The sequence below is a fragment of the Lipotes vexillifer genome, unplaced genomic scaffold (assembly GCF_000442215.2).
Source record: "Lipotes vexillifer unplaced genomic scaffold, Lipotes_vexillifer_v1.1 scaffold809, whole genome shotgun sequence".
Taxonomy (NCBI): Eukaryota; Metazoa; Chordata; class Mammalia; order Artiodactyla; family Lipotidae; genus Lipotes; species Lipotes vexillifer.
Genome location: NW_006788521.1, coordinates 1,730,615 through 1,754,860, shown reverse-complemented (window position 1 = coordinate 1,754,860; position 24,246 = coordinate 1,730,615). Strand labels below are relative to the sequence as shown.

The window sequence follows — 24,246 nt, the reverse complement described above, 5'->3', positions numbered from 1 at the left end:
GCATTTGCACAGGAGCCTGGAGTTTGGAGGCAAAGTTCCACATGGAGACTCAGGACCCCTGTGTTGGAGAGGCCTCCACTGTTCATGCTGTCATCACTTTCCCAATTTTAGATGTTTTAACAAGACTAAGGATTCTAGGTGGGAACAGATCTCAAGTCGAGTTGTTAGGAAAGCAAGCCACCAAATATATTAGGAGCCAGAGGTTCTCAGGGGGGAGCCACACAGCCAGAGGATCTTGTTGGGACTGATTCCTGGAGGGTTGAGAGTGGGGATGCTGATCTGGCAGCAGCGGAAGCCCCAGAGGGGCTTGCAGGACCCCAACCTGTGCTTTCGGACAGTAACTGATGGTACATGGAGTGAACAGTCCAGAGAACATTTAATGACTTAGGAGGCTATGCAGTATTCTAGCAAGAGGTCATTGTTGGGCAGTGGGGCTGGAGAGGCAGCGTGAAGGCCAGAGAAATCATGGCGATGAGCCTCTGGATAAGGCGGTGAGGCGGAGGCCCGGCTTCATCAAAAGGTTCTCTGAATTGCAGGGTGAGAAGGGAGAGCCGGGCGCCATCCTGACGGGGGATATTCCTCTGGAAAGGCTGAGGACCCGAAAGGTAACTATGTCACCAGACCCTGAAGGCACACATCTTCTACATCCTATCTTTGCTTCTGTCGCAAACCGTGTACATCTGAGTGACAAGTCCGTGTCTCCCTGCTTTAGGGTGAACCTGGAGAGCGTGGAGCCCCGGGACCGATGGTAAGCCAGAGCGTCTCGCCCCTGCATCTGGACTGGGGTTTGAAGCATTTATTGTACTTTGGCTCAACTAGATCGAGTTGTCCCAGCTGTGAAAATAAAAAGGATGTGGCAAAATGTATCTGTGTCAAGGGTAGGCTAACTGCAATTAAATAAAATCTCAGTGGTTCAGCACAATAGCAGCTTAGTTCTCACTTATGCAGAGTCCACTGTGGTGGTTCCCAGTTGGGCATTTCCCCTCCAAGCAGTGACTCTGGGACCCAGGATGCTTGCAACCTGTGACTCTGCCCTCTGGTGGATTCAGGGCCACAATGGCATCTTCCAGCTGATAGGCTGAGGTTGGGGAGGGGAAAGAGACCATGGAAGATGATGAACTCCACTTCTGGCCAGACCTCTGATGCAGGAGGTGGGGGTGGGAGTGGTGGTGGGGATAGGTCTCAGAAATGTGGTTTAGCTGTGTGTCCAGAAGGAGAGGGGAAGCGGATGGTGGTGAGACCCACAGTTGTACGGGTCTTGCCAGCTAAAGATTGTCATTACCCAGGGAACCTGGGCCTTTTGGCTTCTGGTTTTGGGTCTGCTGCCCATTTGCTGTATGACCTCAGACAAGTCCTCTTCTCTCTCTGGGCTTTTGTCTTCCCATCTATAAGTGAGGTATTGAATGAGTACTAGATGACATGATAGGGTCCTTCTTGCCTTACTGCTCCAGGAATCTATAATTTTGGGGGGCTGCTGAACAATTTTTAAGCTACCAGTTCTCTCCAGATGAACCCTAAACTTGCCCCTCGTATATTTCTTTCCAAAGAACAAAGAAAATTCATAGAACCTCCACCATGGGTCAGACAGTGATGCTTCAACACAGATCATCTCATTTCATTTTCACCACCCTAAGAGGCTAATGTCAGAACCCGCATTTTATAGACCGGGAAACCGAGGTTAAAGAGCTTAAGTAACTAGCCCACTACCATACAGCTTGTTAGTGACACAGCAGGGATTTGAACCCAGCCTGTCAAACTCTGTGTCCAGGTTTTTCCCAGCACAGCTCACTGCCTCCAGCTGACACCTTCATTCTTCTGAAACATTTTTTTTTTTTTTTCTTGCGTTATGTGGGCCTCTCACTGTTGTGGCCTCTCCCATTTGCGGAGCACAGGCTCCGGACGCGCAGGCTCAGTGGCCATGGCTCACGGGCCCAGCCGCTCCGCGGCATGTGGGATCTTCCCGAAACGGGGCACAAACCTGCGTCTCCTGCATCGGCAGGCGGACCCTCAAGCACTGCGCCACCAGGGAAGCCCCTTCTGAAACATTTTGAGCTGGAGAACTGCACATTGGGGTTTGAATGCAGGGTTTGTTTGAAGCTGGATCTCAGGCCTGAGGAGAAAGGACCTCACATTTCTCTAACAGGCACGTGTCCTTGATGAATGGCCCGTAACCTCCAAGGTGCATCCTTCAAAGGACCTTCTAAAGCCTTTGGTCCCTTAAGTCAGGCAGAATGGATGCCCTGGAGAGGTGTCCTTGGCCCTAGCTGCAGGCTAAGACAGACTGGGAGAGTCTTGTGTTAACCACTGGGTAACACTTACTAATACCCAGTATGGTGGGAAATACTAATTGTTAGCAATGGTGGCCGGCAAGCTGCTGCAGATGGCCAGGGTAGTTATTGCCACTGAAGCCCAGCTGTGCATAGCTTGCCAAGCACAGACAGTAAGGGGGCACCTTCTTGTAATTTGCATAAGGTGTCACATGGGTTGTCTATGGCCCTCATGACGAGTATAGCTTACAACACTAGAGCCTTGTTACTCGAAGTGTGGCCCGTGGACCAGCATCATCAACATCACCTGGGAGCTCGTTGGAACAGCAAAGCCTTATGCCCCACCCCGGATCCGCTGGATCTGCATTTTGATGAGATCCAGGTGACTTGCGCACAGTGATGTTTGAGAAGCCCTGTGCTAGAACGTACCGCCCCGTGGCCTGTGGCCTGTTAACTCCTTGCTTTTCTTTTCCTGAGAGTAACCTGGTCTGGGTACTTTACATACAGAGCCCGTCTCAACACAGTCTATTTGCCATTCTTCAGGGTAAGTCTGAATACAGACTTATATAGAGAGAGCAGGAAGAAGGGGCTTGATAGGCCCCAGGCTTAAACCAGTCATTCCCCTGGGAGACAGGACAGACCCAGTTACAAAACAGGAAAGGTGTCAACTGGAAGTAGAGCTTGTTCTGGGAAGAGGTGGTACATTGTATGCATCCTAGACACTGGAAGGCATGAGGGTTCCAGCAGGAGGTTGGAACAGGGCAGTGGCTCTGGGAGCATGGGGACACAGGAAGCAAGCACTGGAATGCGGTCCATGGGCAGGGGCTCATCTGGAGAACTGGGGAGCTAGGCCAAGATTCTGGTCCTTAGGGACAGGTGGGAGCAAGGTAGGAACCAAATCCTGAAGCAGGTTATTGGGCTTGGCTGACATGAGGAGTGAAGCAGGACTGCATTACGGGGGACATGGAGAACCCTGGGACATAAGACCTAAGGCAAAGGTCCACGTTCTGAGCTGGCCCAGCACACAGCTACCTGGGAGCTAAGGCCAGGAGCTACTGACCTCTTGCTTCTTTGTTAGCTCTGACTGGCTGAGAGGGTTGGGTCCAGCGTCTGGACTGGGGTAGAGCCTTGCAGGAGGGACTGAGCAAGTGGGTCCAGCTGAGGACAGAGAGGCCAGGGGACAAGGATCCAGGCAGGTGGACATTTCATAACTTCTCCTTGCCCTCCAACCTCCTATTAGGGGTTCATTGTCACCACTGCCCACAAAGGTAGGCTGGATGCCCCCCATCTCCCTAGCCCTTGAGTTTCTGTTCTTTCCTTTTTAATTGAAATATATTTTACATACAGTATTGTGTACATTTAAGGTGTACATGTTGATTTGATACATTTACGTATTGTAATATGATTGCTGTTGTGGAGATAGCTCTCTCACATCACATAATTATTATTTCTTTTTTGTGGTTGGAATAAATAAGATCTAGACTCTTAGCAGTTTGAGGATTATAATATTAATATAGTGTTGCTGTCCATATTCACTATACCGTGCATTAGATCTCCAGGACCTAGCTGTCTACTAGTTGCAAGTTTGTACCTTAAACCTCACCTCTCCTATTCCCCCACACTCCTACCCCTGGTAACCACCATCTTACTCTGTTTTTACCACTTTGGCTTTTTTAGATTCCACATATAAGTGACATCATACAGTATTTTTCTCTTTCTAATCTGGTATTTACTTTGCCTCCAGGGGCCCAAAGGACCACCAGGACACAAAGGAGAATTTGGCCTCCCTGGACGACCCGTAGGTGTTGGGATTTCTCATACTGCATATGAGGGAGGACATGCGGGCCAGGCTGGCCTGTGGGCCGTGGGTTTACTAAGGCCTCTCCCGTGGGTTTCAGGGTCGCCCAGGACTGAACGGCCTCAAAGGCGCCAAAGGAGATCGAGGGGTCGTGATGCCGGTGAGTGCCACACCAGGGACCCAGCCCCATGCCCCCCCAGGGACGCAGCCCCAGGGCCAGTGTCCAGAGGAGGGGCGGATGAGTGCCAGGTCCAGTGAGCAGGGCTCGTGGACAGATGCTCAGGAGCGTTATTCTTCTTCCTCTGCTGACACTTCCAAAGATCCTCCAGCCCACCCCTGTCCTCCGGCTTGCTCTCAGGAGGTCCCTGCCACCAAATCCACCTTAGTGGTGCATAGGCTTCCTCGTCCAGACCCCAGAGGGAGGGTGGGAGAACACGATCTGGGCTTTCTCAAGAAGTCTGGTTTCAAATCCCAGGTCTTCTGACTCGGGTAATATCCCGTCCTTCCTGGGTTACACAGTCCTGGGGGTTTCGCATGTTGCTGGGGGTGCTCGGTGAGCGCTCTTGAGAGAACGCGGAAGGTCGATCAGCTGTGTAGGCAGGGCCTCGCAAGATGACAGACACCGGAGCATCAACAGGGTCCCACGTCTGCAATAAGGAAGCCAGCATTTATTGAGCACCTACTGTGTACCAGACACTCTACAAAGTGCTTTTGAGGACAGGATCTCAGTCTTGATAGTAACTCTCCTAAGAGAAACTCAGTGGTGTTCTTGTTTTACACAGGAGGAAACTAGAGCCTGTACAAGTTAGTGACCCACTGAAGGTCCCCCATTTGCTGCATGCAAATGCAGCTCAAAGTGTGTTGCTGCTTCTGTTTGCACCACATGGTCACCGCTTTGTATGCCTAGAAATGCAGAAATGCAATCGTATTGAATCATTGGGCACCGACTCACTCACCAAGCCTCCCGGGGCTCCAGGTACAGCAGACACCGGTGCCTGCACTTGAGTGATCACGTGGAGCTTCCTCGTGGGCTGGAGGCCTCTCACCTGTGGCCATAGCCTCCCCCTCCCCCTCCCCTCCTGCAGCTTCTGCCGCAGGTCCAGCTTGGGCTCCAGGCTTGGCGGGGCAAAGATTGCATGGTGTCGAGGCCAGGCTGACCTGGCTCTGAAAGTAACTCTGCCATCTAACAGGAGTTGGCGTTTACTGTTACATTTATGAGGGGCTCTCCCAGGCACTGTATCCTGGGAAGGCCTCACTCCACCCGCCCCTCCATATGAGGGATGCGTCGATAGAGGTGGTGGGCTCAGTATCCTCTGAGCACTGCTCTTGGGGTCAGAATCTGGCTTCCAGTCTCCATTCCGCCATGAATTGCTGTGTGGCCTTGAGCAGGTTACTTCCCCTCTCTGGCCCTCATTATGTCCAATTGTAAACCAGCGATGATACTTGCTCTGCTGTTGTGAAGATGCAGCGAGGCCACGGATATAGGTGTGCTCTGGGAAGAGACTGGCCTACCCATGGGAAGAGTTAGTTGGCTTTAGAGGACCCTCCTTTCCTCATTGTGTCTCCAAACCCTGGGGAAGTGTCCTGCAGCTGCCTCTGCATTCGTAACAACCCGAACTCAGGGATGGCCTTTCTTTCCTCCCTTTAGGGCTCACCTGGCCTACCTGGTCCTCCAGGCCCCCCAGGACCGCCTGGAGCTGTGATTAACATCAAAGGAGTAAGTTGGCAGGGGGGAGGTGGGGGGATAACTGAAGGAGGAGCGGGGAATGTCCCCAGACCAGCCTAAGCTGGAGTCGGGTGTCCTGATTCCCTCCTCTCATTCTCACTTCCCACAGGCCGTCTTCCCAGTTCCAGTCCGGCCACACTGCAAAACTCCAGTAAGTAGCGTATAGTCACTGCCTTATAGAGGAGGCTTTGGCATAGAAAGCAACTCAGAGAAGATGAGTTTTTGTCTTGAGCCCCTTCTGTCTGTCAGTGTCCTCTTTGATGTCTTCTATCACCTGCATATAGACCCTTGAGTGACTCGAGGTTTCTAGATAATAAATTGTGGCACTGAAACGTACTGGGTCTTCTAAGGGCACACATGTGGACAGAGTGTGTCTTTTAATGCAGTCGAAAAGCAGTGTCTTTTGTTAGCCTCATGTTAGCACGTTAGCTTCGTGCTTGGAGCAGTATAAGAAGGGGGGAAATAGACCCCTTAAAATACAGATGAGAGTAAAAAGGCAATTCTAACCAGTGCTCTTTGCATTGGGAGCTTTGGGCTAAAATCTATAACTGTCCTTTCTCAACTGTCATATTACTGCACAGCATACAACCCTGAGAGGAGGGACTTTCTCTCCCCCTTTGTAATGAGGAAACAAACTGTGACTCAGACAAGCTCACTGACTTGTCTAAGGTCACAGGATGGACGGAGCTGGGGCTATCATGCAGGTCCCCTGACCACCAGGCAGCAGGTACAGGCACCCCAAGCGGTGAGACACGTGGCTGGTCGTCCAGCTGGTCAGTGCAGTGTCCCCGGGGTGTCACCCGTATTAGGTGTGGGGAAACCCAGGGAGGGTGGGCCTCTCCCCATGCACAGGCATTAGTCATGGAACTGTGCATAACTATTCTCTCATTCATCCAACAAATATTTATCAAGGACTTACCAAGTGTCAAGTACAAGTGAGGGAGCACAGGGGTGAACTAGACAGGCGTGGCCTCTGTTCTCGGGAGCTTGCAAATTACAGTTTAGAAGATTCTTTGAAGTGGGTTCTTAATTGATGCCTGTTGGAGGTGGTGATGAGACTTGGGTCAGAGGCTTTAAAATGACGCAGTTTGGCTGAGTGTTTGCCCAGACATCTGTCCATGTCTAAACTTTGAGACACCCAAGTCTGCAGCCCATGGCCTGGGAACTCTGGCATGGAAGGCAGAGGATAGGACCCACTTGTGTAAGGTGACCAAGGGGCCTGCTGGCTCCCAGAACTACATGAGGACAACAGCTAACCAGGTCACGTTTACATCAGTGGCCTGAAAGGAATCCTAAAACGTCAGGGCTGGAGAGACCCTCCTGAGAGATGGCTGCCTCCCAGCCATAGAGAAGGGGAGACCTCAGCCCAGAGAGGCAAGTTCCCACGGTGAGTTAGTGTCCGAAGCCCCTCCCAGCAAACATGATATCAGGCTTCAAATGAACCGGCCATGGGACAGTACTTGAAAAACTCAAGAACGTTGTAAAAATGCTACTGCAATTACCGTGACCTGTGCTAGGACACTTTGCTGGGACCATGGCCTTTGGGGGTCATGATGTTCCTTAAAATAAGCCAAAGATGAACTCAGAGCATTTTGGGTTTTGATTTCATGTTGCCTGGCTGGACAACCATGCAGGCTGGGGCATGGATGTTTCTTGACCAGCTCTCAAAATGGACATTTGAAAAAGAAATGCTTCCTCTCACATCCAGCATTTCACAAGCCCTTTCTCATTTCAGCCCCTTTCTAATACCTTAACAATTTACCCTTAACAATCCACCCCTGGAGTGGAGCGACTTTATCAGCATAGCTGTAAGATATCAGCTGGGCACTGCTGCCTTTATTGTTAACTTAGAAATATTCTTCCTGGAAAATTCCTGTCCCCTCCCCTCATCTTCTCTTGGTGACCCCTGAGCATCTTGTGACCCTGTACCCAAAAGCATGGGAGGATCTGGTGTGAGAGGGATCATTCTGATTCTGTGTGTTAACTGGGAAAAAGGTGAAGGTGGACTATTAAAAGCAGGGTGGCAGGTGGCTCTGTGTTAATAGACAAAGAAAAAAAGAAAGAAATGCAGGAATCTGGGGATGAACTGTGAAGGAATATTATCTTGAATAGCTTGGACTCCAGACCCCTGGCACTTAATGGGAAGTCTAGAATAGCCCCCCAGTCTAATGATAACTCCCCTTTATTAATTAGCACCACCATCAACTCCTGTTCAGCGTGCTCATCTTTGATTACACATGGCAGCAAAGCTAATGGCTGGCCCAGCTTCATGGCTTGAGTACATCACTTGCACGAGTGCTTGACCTCTCACATGAATCAATCCTGATTGATCAGAAGGGAGGGCTAGAACACTCACAGTTGACCAGACCAAAACTGCCATGACTTTTTGTCTTAAAGCTTTGGGCTTCCCTCTGCAGAGTTGTTCGGCCTGTAGGTCTCAGCCCAGCTCAGCTACATGATGCCTTCCCTGCCCCCACCCCCCGACCCTGCCCCAGTTGAAGGCCTGGGATGCCTTGCATTGAGGGATGCCGGGAAACTCAGGGCCTTTGGGGGCTGCAACACCCAAGGAAGGCCTGACTCCATGACCTCACCCCTCGCCCCCAGGACAGGGGACTGTGGCTCCCTGTGCATGCAAACACCAGAACAGGGTTGCAGTGTATGACCTTGGCTTTCTCTCTCTCTCTCTAGGTTGGTACCACGTATCCTGGAAATTCAGAACTCATCACTTTTCATGGTACACACTCCTGTCTTCACCCTGTTTCTCTGGGACATTTCCTGACCCTCCTATCTCTGCAGAGGTGGTTTCCAATTGTCCAGTGCTGGGCGTAGACTTGGTGGTCAGGAAGATCTGTCTGGATGTCATGGAAAGGGTGGTAGCTGGATAAAGGCTGTGGGACTGGGCACCTCTGTTTGCTTGTGTCACCCATCTGCCCATTCTGTGCATCTTGGCTGAGCCTCCTAGCTAGCAGGCTGCACTCCATTTTTCCATTCATGTGTTAATTTGTTCATAACACATCCACTGATAGCTTCTCCTTGCCTGGTGCTATCCTATGCACTGGGCCGAGACAGATGGATCCCATGCTCTTCCTGTCACCCAGGCCCTTAGACTCTGCTGGGTGAAACTATTTAAAAAGTCGTTACAATGCAATATGCCAAGAGCTAATGCAGGGGAGGCCGTGAGAGCTCAGAAGGCCTTTGCTTCAGAGTGTTCATGGACCAAGCAGTGTCAGCACCTCCTGGAAGCTTGTTAGAAATGCAGAATCTCAGGCCTCATCACAGACCTGCTAGACCAGGAGCTGCATTTTCACAGGCTCCCTCTGAGGTGTATACACACTGCAGTGTGAGACGCGCTGGCTCTCAGTGATTAGTAAACATCAGCATGTTCGTGGCCTGTAGGAGCTTATCTACCACACATTAGAGGGCGGATAGGCCAGGAGACGGGAGCCTGCAGGCAAGCAGTGACTCTGGTTCCCTGTCCCCACACACGCTGTCACACCATGTGTGCCCCTTTTGATTGAGAAGTCTGAATGCTTGCAGTTTAAACAGGGAAAGGCCTTCCCCCCCCACCCCACCCCCAGTACTGACCTCTGGCTCAGCTCTGTCACTCCTGGCCTGCTTGGGTGGTGGTGTCCCTGCTGGTATCTGGCTTCATGGGTTTTTGGTCACAAAGTCCAGGCTGTTCTCAAACTACTTGTTCAGATCCAATTCAAGGCTCTCCCTTCCCCTGGTGCAAGGTGGACCTTGGGGAGGAGGTGGGATGGAGCTGGATTTGCTTTCTTGGATCCCCAGTGTGTAGGCACACGTTGGTCAGCTGATCTCTCTCGGGAACCGGGAACTCAAAGATCTAGTGTCCACCCACTCATCTAGGTGGGGAAAGGCGACTGCTTCCCTTCCCAAACTCCGTACTCCCAGGAGGCTTTCTCTGAGCCCCTCTCCCAGATAAAGAGTTGGGGGAGGAGAGAGGGCTGTACGGCCGGTTCTGCAGAAGCAATGCTTCTCACAAGTCCTGTGGGGAGTGGCGTACCGCACTGTTGGCACTCTTCCAACTTTGCGAGTGGCATACTTAGCACTGTTAGCGGCACTCCCGGAGAGTCCTCCCCTCCCCTTACACCACCATGCTGCCTAGGCTTAGGTGGGATGGGACCAGGAGCTTGACTTGGTGTTGAGTCTCAGGCCACGTGCATGAAGCCGTCCAGGGGAGTTAATTGTAGCCTCTGCTAGCCTCCCATGATGCACTGCTGGCACCTGGAGGATGGTACTTATTCCATCCTGCCTCGCGCTACCCTCACTGTGTCTGTCTCCTTGAGAGCTTTCAGAGGTCAGGAATTGTGTCTGCTGCATCTACCTCTGCCTCTCCATCCTATAGCAAAGGATTTTATATCCTCAATAGGCCTTTGTTGTTGAGTAGACTTAGCTCAAGGGGCTCAGTTTCAAAACTTGTCTCAGAAATGTTTTCTACAGAATGAAGGTGATTTTCCACTATCTTCTATTTTTTTTTAAATGTGTGTGTATTTGGTGGCAGGTGTTAAAGGAGAAAAAGGATCCTGGGGTCTTCCCGGCTCAAAAGGAGATAAAGGCGACCAGGGGGCCCAGGGACCACCAGGTATCCCAGCTCTTGTTCTGGATGTTGTCCTTGATTTTTGTCTCTGAGAAATCCAATTGAGCCAGTAAGTAAGGCTAATTACATTACCACCCTGTCCACAAGCTTCATGGAATTCCAGAGAGACCCAGTCATGGGCAACACGTGTGCAAGATAGAACATTGTCAAGAGAGACTGGAAGTTCTGATCGTTCCAGCTTCATCTGCAGAACGAGGCCTGGCGAGGACCAGGGACAAGCCTAGGATGCCACAGGGTCACAGGATCTGGACTAGTGCTTGTTTCCAAGCCCAGTGCCCCCTCTGTCAGCTAAACCAATGTGGGGTCACTTCTGCTAGGAACTCATCATGGTTGCCAACTTGGAGGCTTTGGTGTTTGAATTTCTGAGATTGATTGTGGATTTTTAAAAAGTGTTTCTTTTTCAGGCCCTGCTGTGGATCCAACTTACCTGAGACATTTTCTGAACAGCTTGAAGGTGAGCCTTTCTCAACATCTGGCCTGTGTTTCCAAGTTCTCAGGCTTATGTCAGAGACTGGTTCATCTGACTCTTACTGGATGTTCTCTGCTTCCAGGGGGAGAACAGAGACAGGGGGATCAAAGGAGAAAAAGGAGACTCTAACAGCGGCTTCTCTGTGTCAGGGCCCCCAGGCCTGCCGGGAAGTCCAGGCCTGGAGGTGAGTAGCGACCCCTCCACACCCCTTCCTTGGGGAGTCACGGTGCTCCCTGAAGCCCCCCAGTGTGACAAGGCAGCTGGGAGCCAGGGCCAGTCACAGTACCACAGGCTGCAGGCAGGCCTTGGGCGTTGGCCTCTCTCCCCCATACTTGCTAACGGGTGGGGAGCCTGGCAGAGGCCACAGAGGAAAGGGAGCTAGCCAAGGCCACATGCACATAGGTAGCTTCCAGGTAACCCACCACCGTGCCTTATTCACATCAGCGGTGGAAAACTCACTCAGCACAAAGAGTTGTTAATGGTAAACACATCAGATAACAGAGGCAGAAGGGAAGGTGAGGGAGATGTTTTTAGGGGGCTATTTGATTCTTCTGAAATTTCATCAAAGAAGGAGCCTGTAGATCGGCTTGGTCTTCTTAGGATGAGAAGTTTCTCCAGATCACAAAAGAGAAGTTCGAATTATGCCTCTACTGAGATTATGATCAGATCATTGACCCTCAGGGACCAGGAGCAAATTCTGGACCTGGAACTTGCCATGAGCATAGACCGAGCAAAGCCAGGAGACCAGGGTTCTCCTTGCAGCTCTGCTGCTGATTTGCTTTGGGACCTCGGGCAAGCCCTGCCCCTCTCTAGGCCTCTGTTTCTCCATCTATGAAATGCTGAGGCTGGACTAGATGAGCTCCAGGGGCCCTTCTGAGTCCAGAGCTCCCTAGGCTTCTCTGCTGTCATTCAACGTAACGACTGGGCCACCGCTCTTTAGGTCTTCCACCTCCTGGCTTGTGCCAGGATTGAGGATGATGATAACAATAGAGGGTGTTTACTGACTTCTTATCAATGTCCTGACAAAAAGAACAGATGGGACTTCTAGTGACTAATGGTGCTTTCTCTCTTCTGTTACTGTGCATTTGACAGGGCCAGAAAGGGGAGACCATCGTTGGACCCCAGGGACCCCCAGGTGCTCCTGGCCTGCCTGGGCCACCTGGCTTTGGGAGACCTGGTTCCCCTGGGCCACAGGGACCCCCGGGGCCACCAGGACCTCCGGCTATCCTAGGAGCAGGTCAGTACTGTGAGAGGTGCCCAGCGTCACCACACCTGGGTGGCATGTCAGAGCCACACTGTCCGACAGAGGGCTGTTTCCTGGATGGAGCCTTCTTTCTTTTCGTTTTTCTTTTTAAATTGAGATCTAATTTGCGTGTCATAAAATTCACCCATTTAGAGTGCAAAATTTAATGGTTTTTAATATATTCACAAGGTTGTGCAGCCATCACCTCTCTCTAATTCCAGAACATTATCATCACCTTAAATAGGAACCTTGTACCAATTAGCAGTCACTCCTCTTTTTCCTGATCTTTCCCTGATCTTGGAAACCATGAATCTACTTTCTGTCTCTATGGATTTGCCTATTCTGGACATTTCTTATCAATGGAATCACAAAATATGTGACCTTTTGTGACTGGCTTCTTTCCCTTAGCATAATGTTTTCAAAGTTCCCCCATGTTGTAGCATGTATCAGTGCTTCATTCCTTCTTATGGCTGAATAATATTCCATTGTATGGATATACCACATTTGTTTATCTATTCATCAGCTGATGAACATTTGAGTTGTTTCCACTTTTTGGCTACTATGAATAGTGCTGTTGTGAACTTTTGTGTGAACATATGTTTTCAGTTCTCTTGAGTATAATGCCTAGGAGTGGAATCGCTGGGTCATATACATGGTTACTCTACTTTTGGAGGAACCACCAGACTGTTTTCCAAAGTGACTGCAACATTTTGCATTCCCACTAGCAGTGTACAAAAGGTTCCAATTTCTCCTCATTGTCAACAACATTTGTTATTATCATATCTTTTTTATTCTAGTCATCATTCATTCATGTGAAGTGATACCTCATTGTGGTTTTGGTTTGCATTTCCCTAAAGACTAATAATGATGAACATCTTTTCACGTGTGGGTGGAAACTTCCTGGCTGCTTTGTCAATGCCTGGGCCTTAAGGGACTTGAAGGCCAGCATTGATTCTACCCTTCTATGTAAAAATTTCTTTACCCCTTGGTACCTCACTTTCTCAAATGAAAAATGGGTGAAATAGAAGAAAATCTCCATTTATCAAGTACTTACCAAGTGCCAGGCAATCTGCCGGTCACTCTACTACATTATCTTACTGGATTCTCAGAAAGCCTTTCAAGGAAAGTATTAGCATCCACATTTTACAGAGGAGGAAAGTGAGACCCAGAGATGTTAGGAACCTTTCCAAGGTCACACAGCTAATAAGTGGCATGAATGGGATTAGGACCCAGATCAGGGTAGCTCCGAAGCCTGTGTTCTTTCCACTGTGCCCATGGTGGGAAATAACAGCAGCAGCAATAATAGCATGAATGCATCATTTTTTGTTGTTTGGGTTGGCATGAGCCAGGTGTGGTGGAGGCACACCTGGGAGGAGACCTGCAATGTCTGGGGCATCCGGGAGAACTTTAAACAGGAGGTGACTTTGGGGCAAGTGACAGAAATGGAACTCAAACTAGCTCAAGTGCATAGGGAAACTTATTGGATGTGCAGGAGGATGTGAACAATCAGTTTGTAAGAGGGGCAGGCATGCAGTGAGACTTCAGGTGCAGCCGGAACCAGGGATTCAGTCCCTGCGAAGATTCTCTGGCCATCTCTTGCTCAGCTGCTCTCTGACTGCAGCATCACGCTTCTTCTCCATAGACCATATCCTCTGCATGGCGAGAAATACCGACAGCCTACAGCTTCCACCGTCATCTAGAAATCTTGGCCTTGTTTCTCAGTTTTAGTTTGAAAAGCCCTGTGGTGGGGATGTTCTGGGGAAGGACACTGACCGACCTGTCTTGGGCCAGATGCCCAACCTTGGACCAGTCTTCTGTGGCCAGGAGGTGGGATCACATGAGACCATGACAGCTCCTTCTGGACCTGAATGGTCATAGAGGTGAAGGGGAAGATCTCAGGAGCAAGGGAGGATGCTGGTCCTGTAAAGAGAGAAGGTGCTGGGTGGATAAAACCATAGGTGCCTATACAACCTCGAGGGATACATAGGAATTGTAAGGGGTGGAGGGGCACTGCAGGGTGAGTACAGGATTCAGAGACTCCGTTGTCCATAGTAGCCCTAAACTAGGGGGCCCTAGGACTCCTTGCTCCATTGAGAAGGATTACCCTTCACATAATATATAGCAATTCACAGTTTACAAAACACTCTCATATCCATTATCCCATTTAATCTTTTTGTTTTTTTAATTTTTAATTTTTTTTAAAATTTACTTATTTTTGGCTGTGCTGGGTCTTTGTTGCTGCGCCTGGGCTTTCTCTAGTTGTGGCGAGCGTGGGCTACTCTTCGTTGCGGTGTGCAGGCTTCTCATTGCGGTGGCTTCTCTTGTTGTGGAGCACAGGCTCTAGGTGCGCGGGCTCTTTTAGTAGTTGTGACACGCGGACTCAGTATTTGTGGTGCACGGGCTTAGTCGCTCCGTGGCACATGGGATCCCCCTGGACCCGTGTCGAACCCGTGTCCCCAGCACTGGCAGGCGGATTCTTATCCACTGCGCCACCTGGGAAGCCCCTATCCCATTTAATCTTAACAGCAACCCCAGGAGGGAGATGAAATGCATAAGATTATAAAACTCATTTTATGGATGAAGGCACCAAAGCTCAGAGAGGTTGAGTCTGACTTAAGGTCACAAATCCTAGGAAGAGGCATGGCTGAGGTCCAAATCCAAGTCCTCAGACTTTGTCTCCACTAGACATTCACCACCTGTGTATGAATTTTCAAGTCCTGTGTCAGACTACAGGCTTATTTGCAATGACCTCAAAAATCTCATACAGTAATTTTACTGGGACTTGTACAAACATCCTTAACTCTACCAAGAGTTTTGCAGATTCTGGGGGGAACTGGAGATCAGAGAGGTAGAAGGAGAGCAGCGGAATTGCTACAATAACATTTCTTTATGTTTGCCTAAAGTAAGGACTCTTATTTGGGAACCATAAACTCCTAGAAAATTCAAAGATGTGCCTCAGGAAGCTATCAACCCACTAACATTCTAAGTAGAAGAGTGTGTGTGTGTATGTGTGTGCACTTGCAGATATGCATATATGCATTTTTCTAGGGGAGAGGGCAATAGCCTTGATTTGATTTTTAAGGGCATTTTGACTCTTCAAAAGGTAAGAATCTCTGGTTGGATGCTATACAATTTGCAAAGCACATTCCTAGTTTGTGTTCTTCTTGGTTCTCAACACAGGCTAGTGAAGAAATATCTGTTTACATTTCACCGATGAAGAAGCTGGGGTTCAGAGAGCTTGTTGTTTCCCCAAGATCACACAGCTGAGAACTGACAAATCAGGAACTTGAGTCTCCTGGCTGGACGGCCAGGGCCCCTGTCACTGGCCTACCCTGCCCCCCTGTAGCCTAGCACCTTCTCTTCTTCTTTCTGAGCCTGCTTCCTCTGTTCAGTCATTACCTGTTTGTCTCTTGGGAGAAATAAGTTGTATGAGTCAGAGCATTTTTGGATGCAAGTGACAGAAAATTCAACTCAAACTGACTTATACAAACAACTGAAACAACAGGAATTTATTCACTTACGAAAATGGAAAGTCTTAGGCATGACTTCATCCAGGGCTACAGTCAAGAATCTCAGTTCTCCCCCAAACCAGTCAATGTGGCTGAGTCATATGCTGGGCACAGAGCTCCTAAGATTCGGTTACGAGGTGCAACACTTTGCAGCACTGTGAGTGGGGTGGTGAACGCTCCCCTCAGTGACCAGCTGAACATCGGAGGCATTTTGCAGAGAGTATGCTTTTTGTAACTTCTATTTTCTGCTTTGTCTTAGCTGTGGCCATTCCAGGCCCACCTGGCCCTCCAGGACAGCCAGGGCTTCCCGGATCCAGGAACCTGGTCAGTATTATCATCAGTGTGTCTTCATCCTTCTGCTTTGGATGGGTTTCCTTAGAACTTTGGAAACTGCAGTGTTTAGGGGCTGGCACACCTTCTCTGTTGGAGTTAGGCCTCCATGACAATAGAAATGGTATAATTTCGCAAACAGGGTATTTATTATCTCTTTGGATGACTTATTAAGTAAAAAGATACAGACTACAAAATCATTTATGATTTAAGTTCCACCTTTCCAATCCTTAATTGACTAAACTGTAACAAGAGTCAATCATATTACGTCAAAAAACACAGGCGCAAGACTGTAAACAACATCACAGGAGGCCCTGTGCTGGTTACATTTCCCCTGGGTAATGCGGCCTTCTCCATTCTACCAAAGGCTGTGTCTCTTGTACCTTGTTACCCTGCAGATCATTGGAGCAGGATACGGCACACAGAGATTATTGTGATGCACAGAAGGAGGGACAAATACCTCATTAGGAGTCCTAGGAATGCTCTTTGGTCTTTGATAGATTTTATTTGGAAATTTGGGCTGCCAGATGAAGAACTGTCCAACAGTAGATGGAATTTCGATATTTGGTACTTTGGGGGGATGCCTAAGTCATTTTAATCACAAAGTCATCTTCAAAGCTAGGTGAAAATTAAATTTTTATAATCTTTCTCAGTTGAAAAGGTTGATATTTCTTTGAGGCCTGATGCTTCTCAATAGATTTTTCCAGCTTTTATGCCTGTGCCTGGATAGGCCAAGATGGCTGTCTGATCTTTGGCAATTTTCTAGATAGAGAAATTACAGACCCCCATTTTCTGCTGTGTATTTAATACTGGAACTACCCAGCCAGGCAAAAAGGATTTAAGACGTAGGTAGAGTAACTCACTTGCTTACATTTCTTACTCCAAATGAAAAGAAATTTGGAGCAGCATGAGCTAACAAAACACATGTAACAATGTTGGTGCCATTGTGCAGCTCACACAAATGGAAGTGGCAAAACCTACCAATGATTTTGCCAATACCAACGTCCAACAGAGCCAACTCTGCTAACAGTTTTTAAATGTCTTTGAACTCTCAGGATACTATCTTCTTTGTTTTAATTTGTTTATTGTAATTGAGATTTGTGTTTCAAGGTAATGCATGTTTTTGTTTTATCGGAAAGAAAGTCCTCTGGTTATTAATGAAGTTATATATCTCTCTGTGGCACAATAAGCCTTTTCACTGACTATGAGGGGATGGCTCATATTTGACTTTACGAAGAGGCCAGTTTTTCAAATTGTGCCATCGCTGTGATGATAACCACAATGTTTGGAATTTAAAATTATCTGACAGGTTACAGCATTTAGCAACATGGCTGACATGTTGCAGAAAGCCCATTTGGTCATAGAAGGGACATTCATCTACCTGAAGGACAGCACCGAGGTTTTCATTCGTGTCAGAGATGGTTGGAAAAAATTGCAGGTAATTCTTTAACAAACTGCCTCTAAGTACCCTCTAAAAATAACATTCTACTCCTGTAAATGCCATTTTTCTGATTTGAAAATAGGCGAACAGTTTCTAGTTGATGTTTCATTTTCAACATACTCTTTTCCTTAAAGCTGGGAGAACTGATCCCCATTCCGGATGACAGCCCACCACCCCCTGCGCTTTCCAGCAATGTAAGTCGTTTCCCTGCCTTATCTCTAACTCCTTCATTCACCAGCACTTGCTGAATCCCCTTGGCATCCAGTATCAAGCTCTCCAGACTCTGGACAGCCAGCTCTGCATGGTTCACTATCTGGCAGAAGCCCCAAAATTACCAAGTGCCAACAGAACGTTCTCACAACAGGTGGAGGGAGAGCTGGACCCAGACGCTGGAGACCTGCCATTCCCATGTCGTAGCTGAATCCTCTTGGGCAAGGGAATTCCCTTCTCTTGGCCTCAGTTTATTGATCTGTGAAAACACGGCTGGCATAAGCAATCTAGAAGAGCCCTTTAATATTTGACACTGAGACTTCCTTGCCTGATAAGAACAGCAGCAGCTTGCGTTGTCCACTATTTTAACCTTACAGCTACCCTTTGAGGCAGGTGATAGCATTCCCACTTTGCAGGTGAGGAAGCTGAGGCTCTGAAGAGGTGCCTTTGCTCTATTAAGTGAATGAGTTGGTTGTAAAACATGGACTTCTTCCTTGATTCAGCACTCTTTCTAAAAGTCTTGAGAATATCCACTCCCTTTCTGAGGATAATTTTTCGTTCATGTGTGAAACCCTTCACAGTTAAGAGTGGTCCAAAGACCATGACAAACAGTTTAAAGCAGCTTTTCAAGAAACATTGCACTTGTACCTTAATGTACGGTGAAGAACAGATTGAATGCATATTCAGGACTGGGTTTTTTTCTTCCTTTTTTACCTGACAGTCTCATCAGCTTCAGCTTCCACTGGCGTCTATTTCAAGTGTTAATTATGAGAGCCCTGCAGTAAGTACAATTCATGCATTTACTGTACAAATGCCGAAAGTGTGTCTGTCATGTGCCAGGCCCCATGCTTGGCACACAGTTCCTGCCCTTAAGATGCGTATAGACTAGCCAGAGAGGCAAATAAAAAATAGGTAATTCCAATACAGTGTGAGAAGTCGTTTGGGCGAGGCAAACGCAGGGTACTGGGAGTGTTAGGAAGGTTAAAGAAGTCTGCCTTCTTTGGAGGAGGTGACCTTTAAATCACGACCTGAAGGACAGTTGAGAACAGGGGAGAGCCAGGTAAGGGGAGGGGAATGGGAGTTCCAGGCAGAGGGAGTATGGAACCGAGGCAGGCAAGGGCAAGTGCTGTACATTTCTCTAATTCCAAGTATTTCAGTCTTGCTGAAGGAGTAGAGTTCAAGGCAGGGAAGGGAAAAGTATAGTCTGCATAGGACAAGGTCAACCATCAAGGACCTGAAAGCCAAGCCAAGGGCTTTGGCCTTTTCCACTGGGCAGTGGGGCAACAATGAAGGATTTTAAGGAAGACAAGGGTAAATTAGAGAAGGGCATCAGAGCAATTACCTTGCTTATAATGTACAAATGGATTAGAGGGCACAGGACCAGGGACCCAAAGACAGTTAAGTAGTTATTGTATTGTCTGAACTAGGATCACAGCAGTGAACATGTAGAAAAGTGGGCAGATGGCAGAGAAATTAAGGAGGCAGGAGTGACAATTTGGTCATTGGTTGGGTATGGGGCAGTGAGGATGAGGGCGATCAGGAATGATGCCCAGGTTTCTGCTTGGGTAACTGAGTGGTGATAGATTTTTTTTTCCAGGGATCATTTTTTTTTTTTTTTTTTTTTTTTTTTGGCTGTACACGGGCCTCTCACTGTTGTGGCCTCTCCCGTTGCGGAGCACAGGCTCCGGACGCGCAGGCCCAGCGGCCATGGCTCACGGGCCTAGCCGCTCCGCGGCATGTGGGATCTTCCCAGACCGGGGCACGAACCCGTGTCCCCTGCATCGGCAGGCGGACTCCCAACCACTGCGCCACCAGGGAAGCCCTTCCAGGGATCATTTTGTTGCTTAGACCTGAAACTCTCACTCTATTTCTTCACTAGCTTAAATGAAGATTTTATTCAGATAATTGCAGGAACCTCATGGAACTCAATTGCAGGAAGTACAACAGGGCCTGTGGACTCTTGTTCCTGCTATTAGTATCTCTACAGACCAGCCTCTGCAAAGGTCTTTCCTCCTGCTTCCCCTCCACCCCCACCCCAGCACACAGACATAGGTTACATCTGCAAAGCTTGCGCACAGCCTTGGGTTGCCATGGCACTGATCCTGGCCTCAACTCTATGGGATCTCACAGCTGCAGAGCTCAATACCACCTGACTCAATTCAGAGTCTTGGGAGAGGTAGTCTACATGGGTCAGTTGCCTACTCCCAGTCAAATCAAGAGTAGCCAAGGGACTTCCCTGGTGGCGCAGTGGTTAAGAATCCGCCTGCCAATGCAGGAGACACGGGTTCGAGCCCTGGTCTGGGAAGATCCCACATGTCGCAGAGCAACTAAGCCCATGCGCCACAACTACTGAGCCTGTGTGCCATGACTACTGAGCCTGTGTGCTGCAACTACTGAAGCCCACATGCCTAGAGCCTGTGCTCTGCGACAAGAGAAGCCACCACAATGGGAAGCCCGCACACCACAACGAAGAGTAGCTCCCGCTCGCCGCAACTAGAAAAAGCCCGTGTGTAGCAACAAAGACCCAACGCAGCCAAAAATAAATAAATTTATTTAAAAAAAAAAAGAGTAGCCAAGAGAGGAATGGAGATGCAGATGTGGAGAGTGGATGTGTAGACACAAGGGGTGGAGGGGATGAATTGGGAGATTGGGATTGATGTATGTGCACTGCCATGTGTAAAATAGATAGCTGGTGGGAGCCTTCTGTGTAGTGAGGGGAGCTTGGCTCAGTGCTCTGTGGTGACCTAGGTAGGTGGGATGGGAGGCGGGTGGGAGTGGGGTCCAGGAGGGAGGGGATATGTGTATACATGGCTGGTTCACTTCGTTGTGCAGCAGAGGCTAGCACAGCATTGTGGAGCAGCTATACCCCAATTTTTTTTTTAATGTAAAAACAAAAAAATAGAGCAGCCAAGAGAATGAAATTGAATGGCCTGAGGCCACTCTGTTTAGCAAGTATTGTGGGGACACTTTCAAAGAAGAAGGCATGGACTTGGCGGACACCAGAAACACGTTTCCTTTAGTGCTGCCATCCACCGAGCAGGAACTGATGTAGGGCCTGGTGAGCCTGCGGTACCTGTAGGATATCTGAGTGGAGAGCAGCAGGAGGAAGCAGGATCAGAAGGTCTGCAACCCTGCAGTGGGTCTGGTCTGGAGATACAGACTTGGGAGTTTTCAGCAGAGCTATGGAAATTGTCTTGGGGATGGTAGGATTCCCAAAAGAGAATCTATATGGTGAGAAGAGATTGGATTGCGAGGAGCAAAAACAAAAATGAACTGATGGAAGACATACGAGAAGGAAACTGGGAAGCCATCGCCGGAGAGGAAGAAAGAATGCCAAACAAGATAGAAGCCAGCAGTGTCAAATGCTGCCAAGAGGCCCACTGAAAGAACTAAAAGGTGTTGTTCAAATTGAGAAACTAGAGAAAAGCATTTCTGTAGCATGGAGAGATGCCAACAAGATTCTAGTTTGTTGCAGAGTAGATGGGAGGTGAGGAAATAGAGAAGCAAGTATAGGTAACCCTTCAAAAAGCTTAGTTATGAGGGGAGACGTTAGGGCAGCAGCTACAAAATTTTTTTATAAATTCTAAGGCAAATTTTCTGTAGAAAATTTGGACAATGAATAAAAAGAATGGGGAGGGGACTTTCCTGGTGGTGCAGTGGTTAAGAATCCACCTGCCCATGCAGGGGACCCGGGTTGGATCCCTGGTCCAGGAAGATCCCACGTGTCGCAGAGCAACTAAGCCCATGTGCTGCAACTACGGAGCCCATGTGCTGCAACTACGGAGCCCATGTGCTGCAACTACTGAAGCCCACGCACCTAAAGCCCGTGCTCCACACAAGAGAAGCCACTGCAAGGAGAAGCCCACGCACCGCAACGAAGAGCAGCCCCTGCTCGCCGCAACTAGAGAGAGCCTGTGTGCAGCAGTGAAGACCCAACACGGCCAAAAAAAAAAAAAAAAAGAATGGGAAAGAAAATAGTAAATCACTTATAATTTTACACAACTACAACCATCTTCAAAAAGCCATTTTAACGTTTGATTGTGGAAATGTCACTGTCTTCATAAAAATGATATCTATTCATGATAGAAATGTTCCAGTGGTTAAAGGTATAGAAACGTGAGAACATAAAAGCCCCCAATCTCACCATTCAGAAGCAGCCATTGTTGCAGACATTTCTCTGTGCATCTCCTTAAGGAAGGAGAGATGGAGGTGGTGGGGTTGGAGGTGTGGCAGGGACACCTGCACTCACCGCTGCCCCTTTCCTAGGTGTCCCCTGGTATCAGGGAAGCGCAGTTCATCAGGGCCTCTTGCGATCGCCCTTGGGTGTAGCCCCCAGAAACACAGCAGCAGAAAGGTGATGAGACCATAGGGCCTCTTCCCTCGGGTGCCATAGTCTTCAGACACATAAGAGGGAGGAACATGTGTTTAAGATATTTAACAATATTTTCCTTTTCTGGCGACTTGGGCCCGGGTCCCGCACCAGCTCTATGCTAATGAGATAAAAGTTACTCCTGACATGAGATTGAGGAGGGAGATGACTACCCCTTGAGTATTGAGTATGGAGTATAATTCCGAGGGTACAGCAGAAAGGGCTGGGAGAGAGGGCCACAAAAGAAGGCTGGGTTTGGGGAGAGAGTGGGAGAAAGCAGATTATGGAATGGCTTTTATTTGGGCTCCTGACGAAGGTGGCAGGAATGTGAGGCTAGAATTACTGTATGACCCCTAGTTTCCAAAAGGGTCTATCCCAGCAGTCTCAGTAATAAATGTCATGACCTTCTCCTTTCAATGCCTTTTCCCTCTGGTCCCTCATGATCAGCCCAGGCCTACTCAGGAGGTGGAAGAAAGGGCAGGAGGCAGATAGCTTGATGTAGCTCTGAGATCTAGGACCAAAGCCAGCTTAACCTCCTAGAAACTCAATGAGGGGCAGACCCACAGAAGGCCTGCCTGCAGGCTGGATTCAGATCTTTGAAGTGCTTTATTTTGTTTTGTTTTTCTCATATATGGAAGAAATTTCTACTATTTAGAGCTGTTCAGATTGCTGACACAGGCTGCTTTGGGAGACCTGAGCTCTCCTTCCCTCGAGATGGTCCAGCAGGGGCTAGAATTCCAATGTCAGGTAGAGGTTGAGTAAGGTGACCTCTAGCGTGCCTTCCGTTGCAGCAAGTCTGGGATCTTATTAGGAACATGTGATGGTTATGGGGGTTGGAGTTTGCTTTAATTCTTCAACTGCACTGTCTTTTCTCTCACTTTTTTCAGCTACACTTGGTCGCTCTGAACACGCCATTTTCTGGGGACGTTCGAGCTGATTTTCAGTGCTTCCAGCAGGCCAGGGCAGCAGGACTGTTGTCCACCTACGAAGCATTCTTATCCTCCCATCTGCAAGATCTCTCTACAGTTGTGAGGAAAGCAGAGAGATATAGCCTTCCAATAGTGAACCTTAAGGTAAAAATAAATATCGTTCCCATTGCCTCCTGGATGGACTGGTCTCCACAGGGACTAGAGGCAGTTGCCACTCCTGACATCATCAGAAGTATGCTGTTTCAAGGCCCTGATTAGCTGTGTGACTTTGGGTGGTTACTTTCCCTCTCTGGACCTCGGTTGCCTTATATTTACAACGGCCCTTCCTGTTTGGATGGTTTATGACCCTTGGAGCAGACAGGAGGGATAATAATGACCCCTTTCATTTATATAGCTTTTGTGTTTGTTTACAATGCACTTCATATCCATTATCTTAATAGATACACCCGATAAAAATGGGAGTTATTCTTTTCTGTTTGTCAGATGAGGAAACTGAGGCTCACAGGGAGAAAGCAGTTTACTCAAAGTCACTACAAACTGGAATTAGTTTCCTTGACCCCCCCCCTCTTGGTTCCACCTGAGGATGCCTTCTGTAGAGCACTGGCTGAGTGGCACCAGAGAACAGCTGGTGAGCACTGGTCCCAAACCAGAGCCACTCTGTCCTGAACCCTGGTTTAGTACCCTCAGATATTTCTCTGCCCTCATTCACTGGCAAGGCAGGGCCCCACATCATCCCTCAGTTATACCATGGAAATAGCCTACTCCTTTAAGGCTACAAGGGGCAGCTCTGTTGCTGCTCACACACATCCTGGGTCCTGACCCCTAACCAGACCTCAAAGGTGCTTCGAGACCCTTTGGTCCCTGTGAACCCCAGTACTCCAGTTTGGAACCTTGAGGCTGGCAAGTCCATCCTGACCCCACACCCAGCACTTCCCATCCCGTCTTCCAAGGTTCTGTTCTACCACATTCACCCACTCAGATTGTATTCTTGGAATACAGATAACCGAAGGAAAAGGAGTAAGAAATTCATCTCCACATCATCCACTTGTAGGTTGGCACAAGGCTTGGCACAAATTCGAAGCTCAGTATATACGTTTAAAATAGCAATGATAGGGCTTCCCTGGTGGCGCAGTGGTTGAGAGTCCACCTGCAGATGCAGGGGACATGGGTTCGTGCCCCTGTCCGGAAAGATCCCACATGCCGCGGAGCGGCTGGGCCCGTGAGCCATGGCTGCCGAGCCTGTGGGTCCAGAGCCTGTGCTCCCTAACGGGAGAGGCCACAACAGTGAGAGGCCCGCGTACCACCAAAAAAAAAAAAAAAAAAAAGGGGACTTTTTT

General features: G+C 48.7%; 1 protein-coding gene across 1 annotated transcript in view; it reads left to right on the top strand.

The window, feature by feature from the left end:
• The window catches only part of COL15A1 (collagen type XV alpha 1 chain), a 103,718-nt gene that overhangs the window by 77,834 nt on the left and 1,638 nt on the right, over positions 1–24,246 (top strand). Inside the window, exons 24-39 of the mRNA XM_007461650.1 lie at positions 537–605; positions 713–748; positions 4,012–4,065; positions 4,166–4,225; positions 5,714–5,782; positions 5,901–5,942; positions 8,480–8,525; positions 10,314–10,394; positions 10,814–10,863; positions 10,961–11,062; positions 11,971–12,115; positions 15,890–15,954; positions 17,270–17,398; positions 17,536–17,595; positions 18,333–18,392; positions 22,868–23,053. Of these exons, the coding sequence (XP_007461712.1) occupies positions 537–605; positions 713–748; positions 4,012–4,065; positions 4,166–4,225; positions 5,714–5,782; positions 5,901–5,942; positions 8,480–8,525; positions 10,314–10,394; positions 10,814–10,863; positions 10,961–11,062; positions 11,971–12,115; positions 15,890–15,954; positions 17,270–17,398; positions 17,536–17,595; positions 18,333–18,392; positions 22,868–23,053 (1,254 nt within the window). The remainder of the gene's footprint in view (positions 1–536; positions 606–712; positions 749–4,011; positions 4,066–4,165; positions 4,226–5,713; positions 5,783–5,900; positions 5,943–8,479; positions 8,526–10,313; positions 10,395–10,813; positions 10,864–10,960; positions 11,063–11,970; positions 12,116–15,889; positions 15,955–17,269; positions 17,399–17,535; positions 17,596–18,332; positions 18,393–22,867; positions 23,054–24,246) is intronic.